The sequence below is a fragment of the Taeniopygia guttata genome, chromosome 13 (genome assembly GCF_048771995.1).
Source record: "Taeniopygia guttata chromosome 13, bTaeGut7.mat, whole genome shotgun sequence".
Classification (NCBI taxonomy): domain Eukaryota; kingdom Metazoa; phylum Chordata; class Aves; order Passeriformes; family Estrildidae; genus Taeniopygia; species Taeniopygia guttata.
The window spans coordinates 7,036,410-7,057,870 of record NC_133038.1 but is presented as its reverse complement, the minus strand read 5'-3'; the positions used below and the strand labels follow the sequence as shown (position 1 = coordinate 7,057,870).

Genomic DNA, 21,461 nt, shown 5'->3' with positions numbered 1-21,461 from the left:
TTGGCTGGGGCAGAGGAAGGTGTAAGAGCAATTAATAAAATCAGGCTTGTGACTATGTGTGTTACCCCTGAGCAGTGGTAAAGACTCATAAACATGCATTGATGGGTTGAAAGTCCATCCCTGTAGTGAACACTTGGAAAAAGCTACCAGTGGGTGTCTCTTTGTTGGGATGCTTTGGGCTGGTACTTCCCCACTGTTGCATCTTGTGGCACTGGGGCTTGGGAACTGAAATACCAATTCAGCTTCAGATGTGAGGACATCTTGTTATGCTCCACTTGTGTCACAACTCATTTTGGGATGAAGAACATGACTGTCTCTTGGGAAGGTGGTCTGTACATGCACTTCCCCAGTGCTGGCAGCACAGTGGAGTGGTGGCGATGCTGAGGAATAATTGTTCCAACACTTTTATTGAAGACATGCTCTTTGACTGTGGCAATAATGCTTTACTTGGGTATGTGCTGAATAAAAATATGGGATAGAAAGTCGAAGAGCTTTCTCCTTTGGTGGGAGGAGTGAATACAGCCCAAGGAGGAAACATGGTAGAATCTGTCTGTGGGGCTTTACCTCAAGGTCCTGAAGAAGAAACAAGAGATTTGTCCCATGGACCACATGGGTCTCTGGAGAAAGACAACTCCAAAATATATCTGCTTTCTGTAGTTACTCAGGACGTTGTTTGCTTCTTTTCCAGCATTGTTGCACTTCAATACAAGTGTTGAATTCTATGTAAGTGGCAATATTATTTATATGTAGAATGTCTTTTGTTGAAATGTTTAATTGCGGCAATGCTGGAAGGCAGAAGGATGCTATTTGCCTCTGAGCAGGGAAGTGCAGAAGTGAGGAGATGTGGCCACAGGGATTAAATTAATCAGTGTAAAAGCCAGCATTAGCATGGCAGAGCTCTCAGCTTCTCACCCCACACTCCTCCCTCTGTCACGATTCTCCTGTGATTCCAGAGGGCATTATCAAGGAAAGAGAATGTGGGAAAAGGACTCTCACCAGCACAGGGATTTAGTCTGAGCAGCCACCCCTGGGGCCTGTCAGAGCTTGCTTCACAACATGTTCACTCTGCTGGGGCTGTGCTCGCCCAGGCTCGAGGCTGATTTTCATATGGAAATGGCCGTGCGTGTCCCTCAGAACAGCAATCAGGAGCTGTGTCGGCGGGGAGGTAGGACATAGGAAAGGTTGTTGATCTCTTGACTTGTAAAGACATTCTGTCATACAAACCCAGCTTCACAGCAGTTGAGCTTTCCGTGTGTAAACAGAGACTGCTTAATTACACAGGTCATGTCAATTAGTGTGACCTCAGCATTTTCAAGAAATTAATCACTTTCAGCCCAATGAACCACTCCTACTCTCATACAGGGTGGCATTGAAGCGTTCTCTTCAGTGCCCAGGCTTATTGTTTTACAATAGCTGCTTTTGTTTCTTCCTTTTTTTTTTTTTTTAAATTTTGAACTTGTTGGTCTTTTAGCAATAGACTTCTTAAAATAAAACAGCTGGGCTCTACAGAGTCCAAGCTTCATTTATCATTTCTTAGGGTGAAAAAGACTGAGTGTACATGTAGTATCTCAATGCTATGGTGCTCCTGGGTGTTTGAGGCAGTGTTGTGTATGAACCAAATTAAATCTGTGCCCCTGTGTTTGCTATCAGCTGCCTTTGAATTGTTGCCAGTGACTTACAAGGTCTCCAGTGGTGATGTCGAAGTTCTGGTTAAAAACCGTAAGGATAAGGTATTTCCAGATACTTTTAAATGGTACCATACTCATTTTATACACACAAAAATGGAGACATTCCTTCCTTCATTCCCCTACTTGTGCAGGACTTTGAAGCTGCCAGGAGATCGTTCCAACATTTGGTCTGTCATTCGTCAGTCCCCAAAAGTTGCTGGAAGTTCTTAGAACACAGATTATGGTTTTGATGGGAGAATCAATGAAGGGTCAAGGATGTGAGTCCTGCACTATCTAAGGACCAGTCCTGTAGAAAATTTCCTTTCTTAGTAGATTTTAGAGTTGTTTTGTTTTTTTTTTTTTCCCATGCAGCATGGAATTGTCTGATTATCACCTGATAAAAGACATGTTAAGAAAGTAGAGAGAGGAGGCAGAGCATGTGTTGATTCAGGGTCACAATCAGAAATTAATTAGGAGGTTTTATCCTGAACTTTGCTTGCAAATGTAGGAGTGTGATAAGTCTAACATAAAAGCTGTTAGGGCCTGGAAGGGCCTGGAAGGAAATAAATTTCTCTGCATGTCTGAGATGTCCAGGATGTGACAAGTGGAGGGGTGTGGAGTGCCAGCAGAGTGTGTGTGCTGGAGCAGTGCTGGCCCTGGCTGTGTTTGTTGTGTCTCTATTAGCACAAGGAGACAGTCAGGGAGGAGGAGAAGTCAAGTACTGCACAGTACTTCAGCTGTGCCTCACACTCCTGCTAGTCCTTGAGAAAATAATTTCATCTCCATGTTTCATCAGTCCAATTGCACAAAACCTTTGGTGCTCTTGTGTATTATCACCTTTGCCCAATCTTGCCTTTTTATTCCAGAAACCCTCTGGAGCAGATACTCAGTCTGGTTGTGAATTCTTCATCACAATAAGGCATCATTCTTGGTGGGATGGGCTGTAGTGCCCCAGTTAGTGGTAATAATAATACTGCTACTAAGTAGATGGTGTCATGAGTGAACTCTGGCTAGATTTGATTTTTCAGAACTAAAAATGCATTCATACAACCTAAACAGTTTTGTATATTATTGTAATTAATGAAACCCAGGTGCCCTAGCTGTCTTCTTGTTCTTGTTTTAGCAGAACTGCTTGTAAACTGACACATGTCAAGTTTTAATTTAGAGGAAACTTTTCAGGCTGTGTCACTGAATAAAACCCCAAACATTCACTTATTATGAAAACCTTGAAAGTCACTTAGAGATTGCCATGCTGTTTGATTCTGTTACCACAGCCTCTCCTGCAGCAGAGGTTGCTCATTTGCCTCCATGGGATGCTGCCACTCATGTTTGAATTGAAGCCACTTGTGTCTTATTGCAAATTTGCATAAGAGACAGAGATGATGCTTCATGAATCCCAGATAATGGAATTTGGACATGCAAGGCTCCATCCCCAGAGGAGGCAAAGGCAAAAAAAAAAAAAAAAAAAGAAAAAAAGAAAAAGAGACTGAAAAATAGCAGTGAGAGCTGAGGCCCAATTCAACAAGGTAATTAAGTGCCTGGCCTGTCCTTGAGCACGTGAGCAAAATTACTGAATGTATTGTACTTATGTGCTCTTAGTTAGGAACCTTTTGAAGTGTCTTGTTAAATGGAGAGTGATTTTTTGTTACTAGAATAAAGAAGTCAACACATTGTAGGAAGAGGTCACCAAGTGGTGATGAAAATAAAGATGTGCTCGAGCCATTTATAGCTTTCAGAAGAGTGGCAAGCACTGGAGTTACATATTTAACACTTAGGGCACACTTCAAACCTGGAAATCATCCTAGTCAGATTTTCTCTGCCTTTGCCACTGGGTATTGGGGATGTTGCAAAAATATAAGATCCCTTACTATACACTGGAGAAAATTGAATGCACAAGGAAAATGCTATGTCTTAATCAGTGAGCAAAGCTTAATGGGCTGTGGTTAAAAATCAGGAGTTGTGCAATGCTTAATTTTGATATATTAGGTGAGGTACTATACCAAATAAACAGGCCGAGTGCTAAACGTGGATAAATAGCTTGATCTTCAGGCTCCTGGTCTCTGAATATTTAAAGAAAAAAAAAAATCTAAGCTCCAAAGTATTCACAAACTGAACTATTTAATGGCAGGCAGAATAATCCACAGAGCTGGGATACGTTACTGCATTCGATAGTGCCAATTTCATTGAAGAAAGTTGTAAACCCATGTGTTTCTTTCATACCTCTGTCTCCCCTGGTGTTGATACAGGATTTAAATTCAAAATCTATGAAGGGCTAAAGCTAAAGCTCAAAATCATTTTCCGTGTTTGCCTGTCTCAAATTAAAACTGTGTTTTGTTGACAAAATTTGGAAAGGTTTGAGATTTGGCAGACCTGGTTGTCCCTGTGCTTACATTAATGTGTCAGCACCTCATTAATCATTTATTAAACTGTAGTGTGCCTTTCCCTCTTGCTACAGTCTGTGTTTTAGGATGCCTTGGTGCCCATTCCACATATACTCTGGCTGTCCCCTCCCCCTAATTTTATGATTTCTCCACAAATTAGTTTTAGCATGTGCTTTAACTCGAACATATCCCAGTCGTTTCAAAATCAAAATGAGGAGAGTGTAGTATTTTTTTAGATTAAAAAATATGAGTAGAACTTGTAAGTATGTAAGTGCTCTGTAGCAATCCAAGGCAACTGTGGCACACAATATTCAAGGTGCATTTTTTCACTATTAATAATTAGAGGCATTTATATTTCCTTGGTGCAGTGCGCATTTAATGTTCCTCTATTAATGAGATTTTTTGTTTAAAGAATTGAGCAGCAAGAGCCTGTTGCTTCTTACAGGTGTGCTATGAATAATCTTTTTTTTTCCCAAACAGACACATAAGGGGGGTTTTTTTATGCATTTCCTGAGACTGGAAACAGTTTCACTTGGGGATTCCATTTATAGTTTCTGCAGCTAACGACACCAAAGAGCCACACCAATGTGGTCTCTTCATAGTAAATCAAACTGTTCAGGAGGGAGGTAGGAAGATAGTGCTAAGTAATTCAAAATATGTTGCATCAACAGTTTTGAAAATCTGAGGAGGGGGAAATTAAATGTAGCTTTACTCACATAAAACCTCAACAGGATTGTTTCCTCAAGTTCTTACCTAGAAAGCAGCATGCATAGCAACAGCTACTCAGATACAGGATTTTCACAGGTTAATCTTACTGTTACTGCTCTTGATTCATTATTTTTTTTCTGGAATCCCATTTATAAAAATGTTAAAAGTTTTGGTTTCAGCCCGGGATTGATCAGTTTCAGTGTGAAGTCTGTGTGTACCTGTAGGGTTTTGGAATTGGAGAAAATATTTTATCTTGTAGCCACTGTTATTAATTGTAATTTTGTTAATTTTCATATGCATCTAATCAGACTCATAAAAGCAGATAAGGAGCTGACATAAATCATTGAGCTGTGACAGGCAATGGCAACGATTTGGCTCAAAATCCCACTTGTGAAGAATTTACAGTGGTTGCAAGTGCACAAATAAGATTGCAAACCCCGAGCCACTTACTAGAAGATCATATTTTATTGAAAATATCATAAACTTTATTCTACCCCTCAGGAATTCAATGGATAAATTACTTTTGAAATCCCTTTTGGAATTTTATATATAGGGCTTGGGTTTTTTTCTCTCCTTAGTTTGATTTCAGAAAAACTTCTCTCTAGTATTTGGTGCTTTCTTTTTCCCAAATTTCCATCTGTAGGAGCTCTTGAATCATTTATTCTGTATTTTAATATCTTTCACTTAAAACACACACAAAAGTCTATTGCTTGGAATGACATTCTGAGGAATGGGGTTATGATCTTTTAGATGTAAAATATTCTCTTTTGTATTCCTCCTTTTCCAGAGGAAGACTTCAGGATCTGCTCTGGGCAGTTTAGTGTCTTTGCTTACTTTTTGAGTATTTTAATTGAGGGCCAGAAATAGGTAGAAAATTTTCCCTTTCACTATGTTTTTTATTTTTTTTAGCTCTAATTCAAGTGATGAAATTGAATAGTTATAAGCGATCCTTTAAGTGTCCCCATTTGACCAACTTTGAGAGGCAGCAGCTTCCTGAGAGAGTTGAAGCAATGTTTGCCAATCCTTGTAAAGCATTTCACCTCTTCAGAGGCTAAAGCCTCTCAAAACCAAGAACAATTAAAGCGAGAGCCTTTCAGAGCGACTGGGGAATTCAGCAAAATAAATCAGAAATCCTCTGCCGTGGCTCTGGAGGCTTGCCTCATTATAAGAGCAGATCTATTAGCCCCCTTGCCATTGTCTTTCATTTCTCAAGTGAGGTGATTCTAATTAAATTAATCTGCATGTCAATCTATCGGTGATCAATCAAAAGGGCTGAGGTCCCCCTTTGCGGCACTGTGCTTGCGGCTGACAGGGGCTGATAATGGAGGAAGAAATAAACTGTCGAGCAAAGTTAATTAGTCAACATAATAGGTGGATTAAACAGGAGCTGCTGATTGCTGTTTCACATGTCGAAGCATGAGGTGGGAGCTGAAACTGCAATTAACAGACAATTATTATATTTGGTTGTAAGAGGTCGCATGAATAAACATATCTCTGTGGGTTTCAGTCTTTAATCCCTTTCCCTGTTTAATGTAAGGAGAAGTGTAGGTCATTTCTTCTTATTGTTTTAGTCAAAGTTCTCGAAGGCAACGCGTGCTCCTGGCAAACCAGGAGCCAGCTGAAGGCCAAATCTTTGGCTGGGGTGAAACCCTGGGAATGCCATCCCAAAAGGCTGTGGGAGGGGTGGCTGAAGGAAAACCGGAGAGGCTGAGACTGCTTGGTCTGAATGGGGTAGGAGGAGACGTGGTGATGAGCTCACAGCTCTGCAAGGGACTTGTTTCACCGTGACATTTCATGGCTCATGTGCCCTCTGCCTGGACAGGGATTTTCTTTTGGAGCCTCAGGGTTGAAGAGTCCCTCTGGACACCTTGGAGCAGCTGGGTCTTCTACTTGGGACTCATCACTTACCTGTTTGCCCCAGCTGGGTTGCTCCTCTCTTGCCTTGGGCAGCTCTGGGGAGCAGGAGTGTCTGATCCTTCCTCCAGTGCAGTCCTGCTGTGTCTCCCTCAAATCAAATCCCAGGTGTTGACATTGAGATAAGTTGAGAAATACAAATAATTCTAACACTGGATGAATAGGGTTGTGTTCTCCAGATCAAGACCCCACTGTCAAGTGTGTGTGTGTGTACACAAACATGCCTATAGGTACTCCTTAAGATAGAGCTCGGGAGAAATTTGGGCAAGTCCAACAACCTGCAGTGACTGTGCTGAGGGGAGAGCAGCAGAGGAGGGTGGGGGCGAGGCAGGCAGCAACTCGTTACAACTTCACAAAATACACTTTTGTTTTCTTTTATTCTGAATCGATTCTCATTTGCAATGTCAACATCTCTATCTACTTCAGCGTGGAAACTGAAGGATAATTTAGGGTGAAACACAGCTGCCCTTGTATAGAGGGGAAAAAATACTTAATAAAGATCCTCTTGTTAAAATGATGGTTAACAGTGTGCTGTCTGCCATGCAGCTACAAACTCTGCAATTTGACTTAAAACTGCATCAAAAGCTTTCGATGCCAAAGCCCCACTCATCAATAGCGTCTCTTGTTAGATTTGTACGGCATAAGCACCAGTTATTATGTGAAATAGCTTTGCAATTTTCTACAGCTCCCAGCTGTTATTTATTTAACTGAGTTTATTACACTCCGCGCTTTTTGAAAAACACACGGATTTCTCCAAGTTTTCCTCCATCTTGCTCTTGTGCTTGCAGGTCGTGGTGTCTACGACAGTCAATGTTGATGGCCATGTGCTGGCAGTGTCAGACAATATGTTTGTGCACAACAATTCCAAGCACGGGCGGAGAGCTCGAAGACTCGATCCCTCGGAAGGTACGCCTTCTTATCTGGAACATGGTAGGCAAATCATTTTCATTGGTTGGCATTGCTACTTTAAATGTGGATTTGTTTGGTTTGTGTCTCTGGCTGCTGGTTTCAAAACTGGCCTGTAAGCGTTTATTATCTCTGGGGCCAGACATTTGAAAGGGACTGGCCTCAAGAGCAAAGGGGGAATTTTTCAAGTAGGTCAGCTCTAAATGTAGTGAAATGACAAACAAGTAAGCAAACGTGGGTGCAGAGTTGTCCTGTGTGTCAGTGAAATGGGGTGATTTTTTTTTAAGTGTTGGTTGCATTTATTCAGCACCCCAAATTGGAGTCTGACTTTTTCCCAGACTGTGCTGATTTTTGACTATTGTGCATCTAAAGGATATTGCATATTTTCTGAAGTGCTCAGCACCCAAATTTTGGATTGCATTTCTTCTATCTATAGGGTGCTGAGCTCTCTAGGAGATTCTTCTGTTCCTTTGAATTCCCCTAAATGAAAGCAGAGCCCTTTTGGAAATCCATCTGCTTACTTAAGCCACGGATGCATGTTCTTTTCTGGCTCCAGCTGTGCCAGCTGAGGACGTTGCTTTTGCCATAGCTGTTTGTCTCCCCTCCTTGCCCCAGGCTATTCTTCACCATGGACATGCCAGCTAGGATGGTTGTGTGCTTGCTCCCTGGTCTCCTCCAGGCCAATGAAGTTCATTTGAATTAAACCATTTAAATAATCACTCTTTGCCAATCTGGCTTGTTGCTGAAATGATTGAAGGAGAAATGGTGCCAGGCAGTTTGGCTTTTCTGAAAGTACAGTAAATTCCAGCAAGGGTGGGATGGGGGCACGTGGCTGGAAGCAGCCTGGGGACAGTAATCTCTTCTGTAAGGTCAGCTGGTCCTGGAAGGGAACATCTGCTGGTGACTGTAGGTGCTTAAAATGGGAGTTGTTGAGTGCAAATGTACTTTGAAAAATCTGGATTTGATTAATGTTTTGTTTTGCTCTTTGTCCTCAAAGTTGATGACTACTGCTGAAAAACAAAACAAAAACAGAGGGCATTTCACTCCCTTCTCCCTGTTCCAGCTTGGTAGAATAGCTCTTTGTCTTCAAAGCTGTTTGTAATCCTAAATTCAATAGGTGCTTGCTCCCTCTAAGAGATGAGCTCCCATTGAAGTAGCTGAGTGTTGAAGGCACCAGTCCTTTATGCTGGTTTGTTTCACAAATATTTGCCAAGGATCTGATGAATAATTAAATAGATTTTTCCAAAGAGTTTGAAGAAACTAGATAAAATTTTCTCTGGGAAAGCAAATGTCACTCAGAGAAATGTTAACTAGATATGTTAAAAGAAATTATTAATGCTGAGAAATGGGAAAATGTGTGGGTTTCTACTGAGCAGTGGATTCCTGTGGAAATACTTTTCTATTCTGTTTATGCTTTCAGGCATCAGTCCTGCAAGCACTTATGCATATATTTAAGATTATGCTCACATATGGTCCTGTTGGGATCAATGAGGCTTCTTGTGTCAGAGAAGCTGAGGGTATTGATAAGTGTTTGCAGAATCAGGTCTGTAGTTCACACTTACTAACCTAAAATTCTTAGCTCAGCAGCGTTTCTCATTATATAAACATAACTTACATCTGTATTTATTTAGCTCTAACTTTTTATGTAGGCTATGAGCCATTTTCAGCCATAATTCATGTTATAGAATTTTTTTTTCATCCTGCCAACAACTTAATTTAATAAACAAACCACTGTCATAATTTTTACTGAAATTTATAAGGAATGTATGAACTCTGTCTTTATTAATTAGCAGAAGGCATTACAAAGGGAAACTTCTTTCTGTTCAACTTTTTAATCTTTCCATTAAGTCTAGTCTTAAAAAAACACTCCTATTTTTGTTCTTATATTCCTACTAAAGTAGTTGCCATATTTTTTCTTTTTGCCCATTGCAGTCTTCTCAGTGCATGCTTTTGGTTGAGGCAGTAATAAATAAATCTTGCATAAATGCCCTTATTCTCATGCATGGTGGTATCTCATTTTACCACAGATGTCGTTCCCACTCCTACAACCTGAGGGGTTCTGTTGGCAAAAAACCAACAAAAAACCAGATAATTCTTTGCTTACGTAGCTGCACCCACCTGAGTTACTGTGCTGATATTAAAAGTCAGCATCTGCAAAATATCTCCATGTGTACATTTTGTGGGAAAGGTGATTTTTCTAATCTCCTTTCTCAGGCACGTCTCAAGCAACCTCATAAAGAAACTGCTAGTAAATTCTTACTTTTGAATAACAGCCTTCACACTACAAAATTGCTCTCTTCCCAAAGGCTTGGTGGAGCCTCTCTTTTAACCTAAATCCTTCAGTCCAGCTCTCCAGGAATTCTCTGAACATGTGAGTCCAAGAAACAGAAAAAAAAAATTAAAAATCCAGTAACTGTTATGATGTAACTAGGTATCTAAAACACTTAACTAAATAAATAAAAAGAAAGGAAAAGGCTTAATGCTGTTGAATTTTGGACAAGACCCATTGAAACAGATGACTGAAATAATTTTTTGCTTTCACTTTGAGTCAAAAAATGTACTATTATTCTCCAATTTTTGGAATTTTTATTCTGGATAATATCAGAGGCAGTTTGTTTGCCTCTCCTCTCCCCAGGTTTTCTGCCTCCCTCGGGGAAGGACAGATTGACCTGAGCTGTATCCATGAGCAGGGAGATGGGACGGGAACGTAGTCATGGCTTGTCTCTGGTTCATTGCTCTGGTGAGCAACTGCTTGTCACAGGTTTGCAAACTCTGGGATCTGACTATAATATACCCTTGACCAAATGTATTCCTGTGGACTTTTCCAGAAATTTAACTTCTTAACACAAATATCTGATGGCAATAGATTTGAATGCCTGACTGTCAGGGCTGTGGAGAGGAGAGACCGGGTGTAGAAAGGTGTGCTGGTGGTTGAAATTACTTAGACAATATCCAGTTTATCCTTACAATCTTATGTTTGCTGCTCTGAAACACCAACTTACAGTTTATGTGACACCTAAAAGACACTTTGGGGACCAAAAATCTGGAAAGAAAGCTGCACCTCCCGAGCCACTCAGGAGCCTGGTGTCTCCACATTTGGCTTTCACCGTCTCATTAGCAGGTAGTCTGGATTATTTTTGGGACATCCAACACATCTTTATTTATATCTTGCTTGTCAGACTTTTCACTCAGTAAAGTTAAGGTTCTTTTTTGTAGCTCCTTTCTCTGAATATAACCAGGACCCCAGATCCTGGTTTTGTGTCCACACGCTGCCCCCTTGAAGCCAGTGGGTTAAGCAGCTCATCTTTCAAATAAATGTATCTATCTTTTAAAAGTAATAGCTGGCAGAGGCCAATTATTATTTCATCCTCTGTGTGGTATAAATAGGGTAAACCACAGTAATCTGTGGTTTTCAATAATTATCACTTTTTCATTCACAAATAGTTGGATCCTCACTGGTTTTATATTTATGGTAAACCAGAAAGCTGGCGTGGTTGACCTTTCCAGATTATATATATAGTAAGATGTATAGTCAAGAGCCAACAGGCCCCAACTGTTGGATGTATTTCAGCTTGTAGTTCATCCCAGGGTGTCAATTTTAAAAGCAAAATCTTCCCAATGAAATTGAAGTGATGAACTTATGGAAGGAGAGAGTCCTGGCAGCACTTGCAAAAACTCTTTTCAAGTTCACCAGCAATAAATCCACTGCAAAGTTTCCGGTTAAAACTCTCATATCATTGCAAAGCAAAAATTCTTTTTCTCCCCAAATCTTTTGAATGTCTTTACAAGAATGTAAAGCCAATTGCAGCATCACTTTCTCTATTGTTTTTCCTCACTGGCAGAATGCAATGCCCTCGAAAAATGATAGTCCCTGAGACCCTGTCAGTTTGCATGCTCTAACACTTTATTATCTAATGATCTAATATGCAACAAGGCAAAGAGGGGGTGCTTATCACCCTGACAGGATGCCTAAGAGAAGTGACTAAATTACTTTATGTACCATTAGCACTAGCTGCCAGGGTGAACTCACTGCGAGCATTTATGCAAATATTCCTGAATACATTCAAGTGGCCTTGTCAGGAAGACGACTGACAAGTAGCTTAAATGCTTGGTTTTTTAAAGGGACAGTTTTATTTCCTTTTTTCTTTTCCTTCCTCCTCCATGGGAGAGCACTGAAGAATTAGGTGATGGTGAGGTTTGCTGACAATTTGGTTCTGAGTCAGCTCAACAGCATCAGCAGATGAAAGATGCAGGGTAGAAATAGACACAAATTATTAGATATGATATCAGAGTTTACAGGTGGAAGTGGAGATAACCACGATTTCCAAAGCAACATCCTGCTGTTATTTTAATATGAAATATGCATTAATCTCTGTGTGTTTATATCTAAAATAAGTCATTATGTAGCAAAACCATTACTACTGGTTGCCTTAAACGGGAAAGGATATTGCAAGGCTGGGTTATTTGATCACTTTATTGTGCTACCTGAGACAGCCAAGCTTTTACAATGTTGTTTTTGCTCATGACAGCAATGAGTGACTCCAACCGTTTGTCTGCAGGTGCAAAACCTCCTACAAGAAATGAAAAGCAGTAGTGGCTGTGCCTCAGCTGCACATAACAGGTAGATTCTCTTGTCAGCAGTGGGGCATTTAAAGAGTTTTTCTTGCCAATTCTGCCCATCCTGGGCCATTTAAGAGTTCACAGTTACTGCACAATCAGAGATTTTCCACTGAGTCCTCAGATTTGAAAGCAAAAATGATTGCTAGGCTGTGCCTTGGTGAATCAGGTATTTTCTGTTTGGATTATTAAAAAAAGGAAAAATTTCCCTCACCTTATAAAGGATTTTGAGAGGATAATATTTAAAATAAAGCTTTGACACTGGCTGCCCTTAGGTCTCATTTCTAGTCTGCCTGTAACAGAAGGACAGACATTGCATACCATGAATTCAGTTGCACGTGGTGGGTGATTCCTGAAAGATGCTCAGACATCTGACTTAGTGACCTTCTTCTTGTGCCCTGAGTGGCTCTGGCACAACTCTAACCACCAAATTTTGGGCAGTGTGTAGAGTTGTGAAGAGGATGACCCGATTAGCTCCATTTTAACCATTTTATCTCTCAGTTCCTTGGTGGTGCCTATCTCTGTGCTAGTTGATGAAATTGTCACTCCAAGACACAATACTGGCTGAAGCAAAAATTTTAACAAGTTTAGACTTGTTAATTTTCAAAACCTGATACATTTTACCCTTAGATGGTATAGGTTCATGTTGTTCATCAAAGTTAGGGACTATTGCGTTAAAAAACTGGCCAGATTTAAACAAAGAAACACTAAAGTTTGACTTGTTTCATCTATGGGTGGAAGCACCTGTTATAGTTTAGTGCTGAGCTTAAGAATGTTTTTGTGATTATATGAAAAATATAAACACACAAGCTTTTTCTGCATCATATCATTCCGTATAGAGAAATGCAGTGGGCTTGATTTATTATTTAGAAGGGAAATATTGAAAAAAAATATTAGGATTCTACCACTCTACTTGAGGGGATCTTGTCTGTTATTCTGAGTTATGTCTGCTTTCTAATTTATTTTCTATGAGGGAAGAATACCTTGGGTTGTTGGACATCTCTATGCATACACAGGGGAAAAAAATGTGACTTTCAGGACATTGCACAACATGGATAGTAATAACAGTAAGTGAGCCTTGATATACTGAAGGATTGCAAAACTTCAAGCTGGAAATAATTTTCTTTATTTTTGCCAAGTTGTCTTTTTCATATCAGTTCCTTCATAAATGCAGTGACTCATAAATTCAGGCAATTTTTAACATAATGGCTTGTTATGTGTTCTTGGAGCTTGACCTCACTGAGTGTATAATATTAACCTTTTCGCTGCCCTGTGGACTTATTCTGTTTCACAAAATGAGGGAATGGTTGGGGCTGGAAGGGACCTCTAGAGGTCATCCAGTCCAACCCCCTGCTAAAACAGGCTTGCCTGGAGCAGGTTGCACAGGATCCCATCCAGTCAGGTTTTTAATATTTCCAGGGAAGGAGACTCTACAACCTCTCTGGGCAGCCTGGTCCAATGCCCTATTACCATCAAAACAAAGGGTTTTTTTTTCCTCATAATCAGATGGAACTTCTAATACAAGTGAAAACACCAGGGCTGGAGTAGTTCAGAATGTGAGCTTGGGTGGAGTTGGAGCATCTGTCCCTCTGAAAAGACAAAACATGGCCAGAGAGTTAAGATGCTTTACTTGAGAGAATTGCTAGATTAAGGCTTGTGATGATCTTAACAAGATCTTAACTCTGGGAGGCAGTGAAGTAAGTCCCAGTACTGTGGCAAGTTCTCTGTTGTAAATGTTGAGTAAGGACTTGGTATTTTCCCAAAAAATGTATGGCAGGTCAGGGAGAGGTTAGGGTTTTAGTAATTTCTCACATGGTTGAGGATGAAGTTCTCTGATGGGTGCTATGCAGGATGTCAGGCTGGGTGATCAAAATGGTCTTTTCAGGAGTGAAATGTTGGATTTAAATCAGATCAGCAAAAACATGGCAGAGCTAGGATTTGTACAGCTCCAATTTAGGCAACCAAAACTGCGTTAACTAAATTGTGCCCCACTGAATTTTGCTGATGTCTTCTTTTTTCTATTTTCGGAGTCTCTGTTTGCAGGCCCAGATCCCTTATTCCTCCTTGGATATTACTGAGAATTGCACAAGAACTGGGTGGGTGGGTCGGTGGAGCTGCCCTTCTCACAGCCAGTCACGCCAAGCAAAAAGCAGAAAATCTTTTGTTTCTGTTTGTGTGGGTCATAAATCATCCATTATGGAGAGGTACTCAAAAGCTTGGAATATCTGGCTGCAACAATTCTGATCTTTCAAAATTTATTTTTAGTCTGACGCTAAATGAAAACAAGATTTAAACAATGAAAATGGATTTTTAATGGCTAGTTTAGGCAAGGAGATTCCACAATTTCAGTTCTACCATTAGAGTGTAGCTATTGCATGAACTTGGAGGTTTGATTTTGTGGTGTTTTTGTTTGGGTTTTTTGTTTGTTTTTTTGTTTGTTTGTTTTTAAACATTATTGTGTAACATATTTGTGCTAACACTTCTGCAGGAGACTTAGGGGATACCATCTGAGGTATTCTAGTCATTAATGAAATGATTACTGTTACATAATATCCATGGAAATATCTTCTGAAAAGGCAAATTTGAATACTTCAATTACCACAGTTAGAAAGGATTTTCCCTTGACAGTCACTTATCAGAGATTTAGGGTCAGTTTAATTGAGAAAGGAAAATTGGGAATGGGCAACACCTCGATTTTACAAAGACATGTCATTTTCTACCCATGAGCAGCTGCCCTTTATGTTTTTCAAATAAATAAATAAATAAATAAATAAATAAATAAATAAATAAATAAATAAATAAAATGCCCCCAAACAGCCCTTCCCCACCAATATCTAAGGGATGTCAAGCTGTGATATGTTGTTACCCTCTATTGTAACAAGGATGTCATGAATTCATGGAAAAATAGTACGTGGATGAAGATAGAGAGCATTTTGTGAATTTCCCTGAGGAGCTTTCAGAACTGTGCTCCCAAAATTGCAAAAAGAAGAAAACATAGGGAAAACTGCCATTGAATTTTGATACAGATTTGCACAGAAAAAACTTTTGTTACAGCAGACCCGTAAGGGAAGAAAGTTCAGATGGAAATTCTCCAACCACCATAAGTGTTGGCTCTTATTTGGAGAGCTTGACCAGCCATTTGCTGAAGGTTTGAGATTTCTCTCCAGACTTTAGAGGAACTGGAATACAGTCATGCAAGTAGAAAAAGCTTAACTCCCCTGCTTGGCTGAAACTTCACAGGTACCTAAACAGGGGAACCTTCAGCAGCACTCAAATAGGAAATGAATATTCATAGATTATAGTATTCATTACATGTTAATTCACTTTGCTGGCCACAACGTCGCAAATACAATGGCATCATAGGGAGAAGAATGATTTTAGAATTGGAGAAATGTTTGAAAGACACTCCACTGTGGCAGTGAAGTTTTGCCAGGCGTTGTTTTTCCAACCTTCCAAAGTGGACACACCAGGAAATGACAAAACATCATGTTATTGTAGAACGATTAATATTATTTCTGAACAAATTCCTCTAATTTAGTATTTTCATTATAGGAAATGATGTATTTGTGTTATGGTGGGAAAAAATAATTTTTTTCACTCCGTTCTCCTGCTGCTTTGGGAAAATTTGGAAGGAAAATAATTTTGTGAATTGTGGTTTGGAAGTTGAAGGCCAAGAATTAGTGATTGTTTGAGCATTCATCTGGATGTTATAAAATGTCATGATTTTCAAAGAATGGTGTTCACAGCAGTTTGCAGGTATATGGACACTTCCAAATGTTACATGTTGAGCACCCCAGTATTTAAATACCCCAAGGCAATCAGTGGTTATAAAAGGTTTTGCTCCGAGGAAACTTAGGTCCAAAGCTGTGAATCAACTAAGTAATAACAATCTCAGGATTAAAGGTTTGGTTAAGTGAAAATTTTCCACAAAACTGTCATGTAGAATATTCAGTTTAGAAAACTTCACAAATAATGAACTCATCTTTTCACTGAACTGAGAGAGGATTGGAGTGAGCATTCAAGTCTTTGTCTGCCAAGTGTTTCCCCAGAAAAATGAATATTTGACAAGGCTCCTCCACATGCAAGGAAATGAGTTAATAGCATAAACCAGGACACTGATGCAGAAAATGGAGCCCACCAGGGTGGGATGTTTGGAGTTGTTATTCTAATCTGGTTTGCTATTTGAAAGTTTTAATGTTTAGTAGCAAAAAATAAAAATAAGCTACTAATAATTAATATTGGAATGAAGAAAGGCTTTGTGTTTGGCCCCAGTCCAGAGTACAAGATTTTTGGGAGTGTATGGCATTGCAAAAAGTGTGCTTTCATTAAAGCCAGTAGTACAACTTCATAAAGTGGTTTTTAAAATCTTAGCCCCAACTGTTTGCTGAGCATAACCAGAAAGCTTTGTGTGTCACAATTAGTCCTTTCTGCTTTCCACCTTCATTCCATGAATTTATAGTTCTCTTTGTGACAAAACAAATCCTTAGCGTGAAAGTGACTGTAATATAAGCAGTGCTGGTTTATGACCTCACTGAGCAAAGCGAATGGGCTTAGGAAGTTTATTAAAAAGATCAAGAATAAAGTTTCATGAAAAACTTGTCTGAAATTTAGAAGTTTAAGGTTATTTCTCAAAAGTAATTCAAACATTTAGATGTGTAAGTTAAGGTACAATGGCCACAGTTAAATGCTTAAAGAGATACCGCCCTTCATGATGTGGAAATGTAGGATTTTCTAAACTTCTGATCCATTTTTTTTGTGAGACAAGTGGCCATCCAAGAGCATAGGTATCCCAAAGGAATTTTTTGGGGGGAATTCTTGGACCTAAAGCCAAACTTGTAAAGCACCAGGATGCCTAAAGCTGTAGGTAGGTGTTTAGTGGGATTCTTAAAAGTCTGGCTGCAAAATTTCTATCTGTCTGTGAGGTACTTTGAAAATTCCATTAGTTGCTTGCTGGAATCATTGGATTGGTGGATGCTTCCAAAAATCTGGTTCTGGGTGCTGCAGGAATCTGTGTTCTGTTTGCTGTACTACCCTTGAAGTGTCTGTTGGCGCTGGGAGCATAAGGAAGTTCAGAATTAATTATGCTTGGTTAATACCATATCATTATGGTTTTGTAGCAGCTTTCTCAGAGGTTCAGTATCTATCCCATGAAAAAGCAAAGTGCTTTTCCCACAGAGTTCCCTCCTGAGTTGGGAAATGGCAGTGGAGTGCTGGATCTTTCCCTGCTGCTGGAGGCTGAACAGACAGCTCGTGCTGCTGCTCCCTGAAAACCCAGGCTTGCATATGGAATTCATAGGTTTGGTGTTACCTGATCCATGCCCACAGGGAAGGCCAGCACTCGGAGCAAATCCTGCCTGACCACAGCACTGCTCGTCTTTCCAGCCACAGCATTAGTTCATGGGCTGGGGTTTGAGGTCACAGCGCTTTCCTGCAGGACGTTCAGGTGAGAGCATTGCTCAACTCCCTGGGCTCTTTGAGGAGAAGAAGAGGAGGTAAAAGAAATATTTCTGTTTGACTCTCTGAAACACTGAAAGATAAAGCTACTGTGATTAGGGACCCTTTGGGGAAAATTACTGTTTTCCTGGGATTGTGACCCTGGAGGTGACGGTGAGTGCTACCTCCTCCGTCAGCCCTGAGCCTCCGCAGAGGTGCCTGCAGGAAAGCCCAGAGTCAGGTGCCTGCTCAATATCAGCTGCCAAATTTTTTTATGAGGTTGCTTCTGGCTGCTCCCTACCTATGCTATCGTCTTGCCGAGATCCCTTGGTACTTTCCTGAGCCAGCACGGAACTCCCTGGGTCTCCCAGCTTGCAGAGGTGTCTTCCCATTTCTGCTTATTGTATAGTGGAAAGAGGATCCTAATTTAGGCAGGCTGACTCACCCAGCCAGAGCTGGAGTCTGACGTTTGACAGGCTGCAATGCCTGAGGTAGGTGGTCTGAATGCAGCCCTAAATAAATAAATAAAAACCTAGCATGGCTTTATCAGAGACATTGAAAGAACAACTTCTCTAAGCATTTGTAGGCTCGAGTCCAAAGTATTCACTCAGATTTTCAGCGTGCTGGTTTTATGTGGTGTCATTGCTGGATAGATACTATGAACTATAAATATAATTTTATGCTTATGTTTTTGCAAGTAAAGCCTAAATGACTGGGAGGGGGTGCTGACCCTGCACTCTGAGCAGCACAAAGAACAGAGGAAGGAACAGTCTGAGAGACACAGCACAGCAGAGACAAGGGGGTCTCAGTCTCTGCAACGCAGCCACTGCTGCTGCTTGAAATGCAGGGCAGGTTATGTTGCCTCCTTCTCTGTCCCACTGCCATCACAAACAGGGGCTGAGGATTATATTGCATTGCTGAATCTAATAACAATAATTAAATATTATTATTACTAGTATTAATAATTATATAATAATTATATAACAATAATATTAATTAATTTGCGTATCCACCCTTTCCATCCCAGGTAGTCATTAGTTTTCTGAGTATTTCTGGCCAGAACAGAAATTTAGCTAAACTCTCTGATCTCTGGGATACTTCCCCTGCAGAAGAGCCAGATTCCCTACCTTTCCCCTTGGCCCAGGGCCTGGAAACCCAAGGCCGTGGATCGGACCTCGGTCCCTCCATTGGCAGCTCTGTGTAACCTGTCAGAGACAGCCCAAGCACAATTTTTGCACATGATGAATATGGATCTCTGCTGCATCTGGCAGGCTGCAGCAATGAATGCAGGAGACTGTCATTAATAGATAATAAAGGCAGAAAGAAACATTAATGGGAATAAGCTTTGCTTTTACTGGGACTGAATATTACTTTTTTGTTCTTGGGCTGTGAGTAGATGGAGCTGCAAAGAGCAGCTACCAGTGCATGTGTGCACGCATGTGTTTTGTTGCTGGCTGTTTTTTAATCTGAAATATTTAACCATGACATCTTCAAAGTGTGACTGTGCCATACATCTTCATACACTAATAGATTTCAAAGATGAAGAGCCTTACTGCTTTATGTTTAGTCATGCCTTCATCTATAAATTTATGGCAGTATTATGGTTTAATGAATTGAACAAATCCCAGAACAACAACAAAAATGCTCTTTTGTTTGAATTTAGATATAGCGTACTTTGTTCTTCAAACAAGTAATAAAACCAATATGTTTCTTTAGTGGTAAACTTCGGGGTAACTTCATCTCACATTACTAATGAAGCACTTGGGGAGCTATATGTGCACATGTGTGTGTGTGTGGTAAATGGGTGCTTTTAGTCGTGGTGCTGGACCTAGGCTGAGCATTCGTATTCCAATAGCGATAGGCAAACCTCCCAGAACAGATGGAGCAGAGTTCAGCACAAAGGTTTAATCCTATCAGGATGATTCCTGTATGGCCATCTGGATAATCCGGTGCACAAATTCAGTGCCTGTTAAAAGTACAACGTAGGCCAAGATTAGCGTCACAGATTTTCCACTAGACTTGTTCATATTTGACTTCATGATTCTCAGACTCCAGAAAATTGCATTAGAGAGCTTGTGATTTGTGAGAGAAATCAGATGAGGAATAAGAACTCTTAGGGTACTTGAATTTCCCTTGAAGAAACTGGATTGCAGGCACTCCCTGTCCCTGGCAGAACAGCTTTGTGTTTCTGCACGGGTTGTTCTTGTTTCTGAAAGACGATTACTGCGAGCTCTCTGTTGTGGGCAGACTTTCTCAGTTCTGCTGAACAAAGAGACCCAAGCTAAAAATTAGTATTAGTTGGATCTTTTTTTTATCAGGAAAACAAATTCTTTGTTTCCTGTGGAATCCATCTCAGGTGATTTTCTGATTGTTGCCCTGTGTAATGTAACAGGAGGGGGTCTTAACTTGAAGGATGTGTGGTTCTGGTTTTTTCTTTGTGATAGTGAAAGATGTCATAAAAATGTAGTTGATACTGGTATTTAGTTTGGCAATGAGAATTTAGATTTAGATTGAACTCTGTTTCATCTAGAATTGTTTCTGTATATCACTAACTGAACCTTGCCAGTGTGGCCATAATGTACCAGTGGGTGTTAAAGTACTGATGGAAAATGAAAATGAGGAAACAGGACCAGGGTTGGTGGTAAAACAAACTAGGAATTTGGAAGTTTTTACCCACCTGCCCTTTTGTTGGTTTGAGGTTCAGAAAGCAGTAAAGCACACGGTTAACATTTAGCAAATATAAAATTCTTCACTGGATCATGAAGGACCAGTCAGTTAAATTAAGTATGTTTTGGAGTATGCAAACTATGCAGAGATATTTGTTTTGTCAAACTTTCAGACCTGATTTATAGTACACAATTTGGGCTTCCATTTGCAAGGTTGCCTCCATCCTCACCCAGAAATTGCATCAGTACAACTATTTTTAAACTTCAGTGCACTTAACCAGATGCAGTCTACTTTCTGGACATGCCTATTTTTAAAATAGTCATAGTGACTTAACTGGGCTCCATAACTTCATATGGGAACTTAATGGTGGAAAGCCATTGAAATTGCAATGGGAAAGGCAGATATGATTTTTTTCACTGTTTTATTAACAAAATTTTGGAGTACTCAGATACAACAATCCCATCCCTGTGTCACACCTCAGTCCCCTACACGGTGTTTATTGCCTTTGGTTTTCACACAGTTTGTGTTCCTCTGCAAGTGACACAATGGGGTGGAGGAAGGGCTGAAGGAGTAGAGGTGAAATAATTTGGGGACTCATGGTAAAATATTTATCTCACTTGGGGGTCAAAATATGCTTGTGCATCCCTGGGGGAGCAGTGCAGTCATTGCTTTGGTGTTGAGGTCTGAGCAAACCCATCCCCAGTTGTGAAGCTGGAGGTGCTGCCAAGATTTGAAAGGCCCTGTGCAATATTCTTGGATTTCTGGTTTTCCTCCTGACCCAGTCTGTGCATCCCTGAGCACCTGAGCTGCTCAAAAACACAGGGAGTGCTAAAGATGAGGGGCTGGCACTTGTTTAGCAACGTTTGGCCAAAGCCACCTGCAGCAGTTTCTTCATGGCTGACTCAAAACGAAAGCCTTGCAATTTAGAGGCAAAAATAATGAATGAAAAAATTGGAGCTTAAAGCCAGCCCAAAATTTCCTAGGAATAAAAAAATCAGAGTAGCACATCAAAAAAATTGACGATGAAGTTGTTAAGACTTCTTGAAATATATATACTTAGAGAGAATGCAGATATATTTTTCAAGAAGAATAATAAATGTATTGTTTATATATATGTATTAATGTTTAAACTGAACCTATGTATTTAAATTAGCATAATTTAAAGTAG

The 21,461-nt window shown here is 40.2% G+C and overlaps 1 protein-coding gene across 9 annotated transcripts in view; it reads left to right on the top strand.

Annotated features, from left to right (window-relative positions):
- EBF1 (EBF transcription factor 1) overlaps positions 1 to 21,461 on the top strand; it is a 269,110-nt gene that overhangs the window by 170,516 nt on the left and 77,133 nt on the right. For 5 of the 9 annotated variants that reach the window (XM_030284316.4, XM_072935126.1, XM_030284312.4 and 2 more), the window contains exon 8: positions 7,459 to 7,600. In XM_030284316.4, the coding sequence (XP_030140176.1) occupies positions 7,459 to 7,600 (142 nt within the window). The remainder of the gene's footprint in view (positions 1 to 7,458; positions 7,601 to 21,461) is intronic. The other 4 variants (XM_032750927.3, XM_030284314.4, XM_030284318.4 and 1 more) reach the window with 1 other exon arrangement.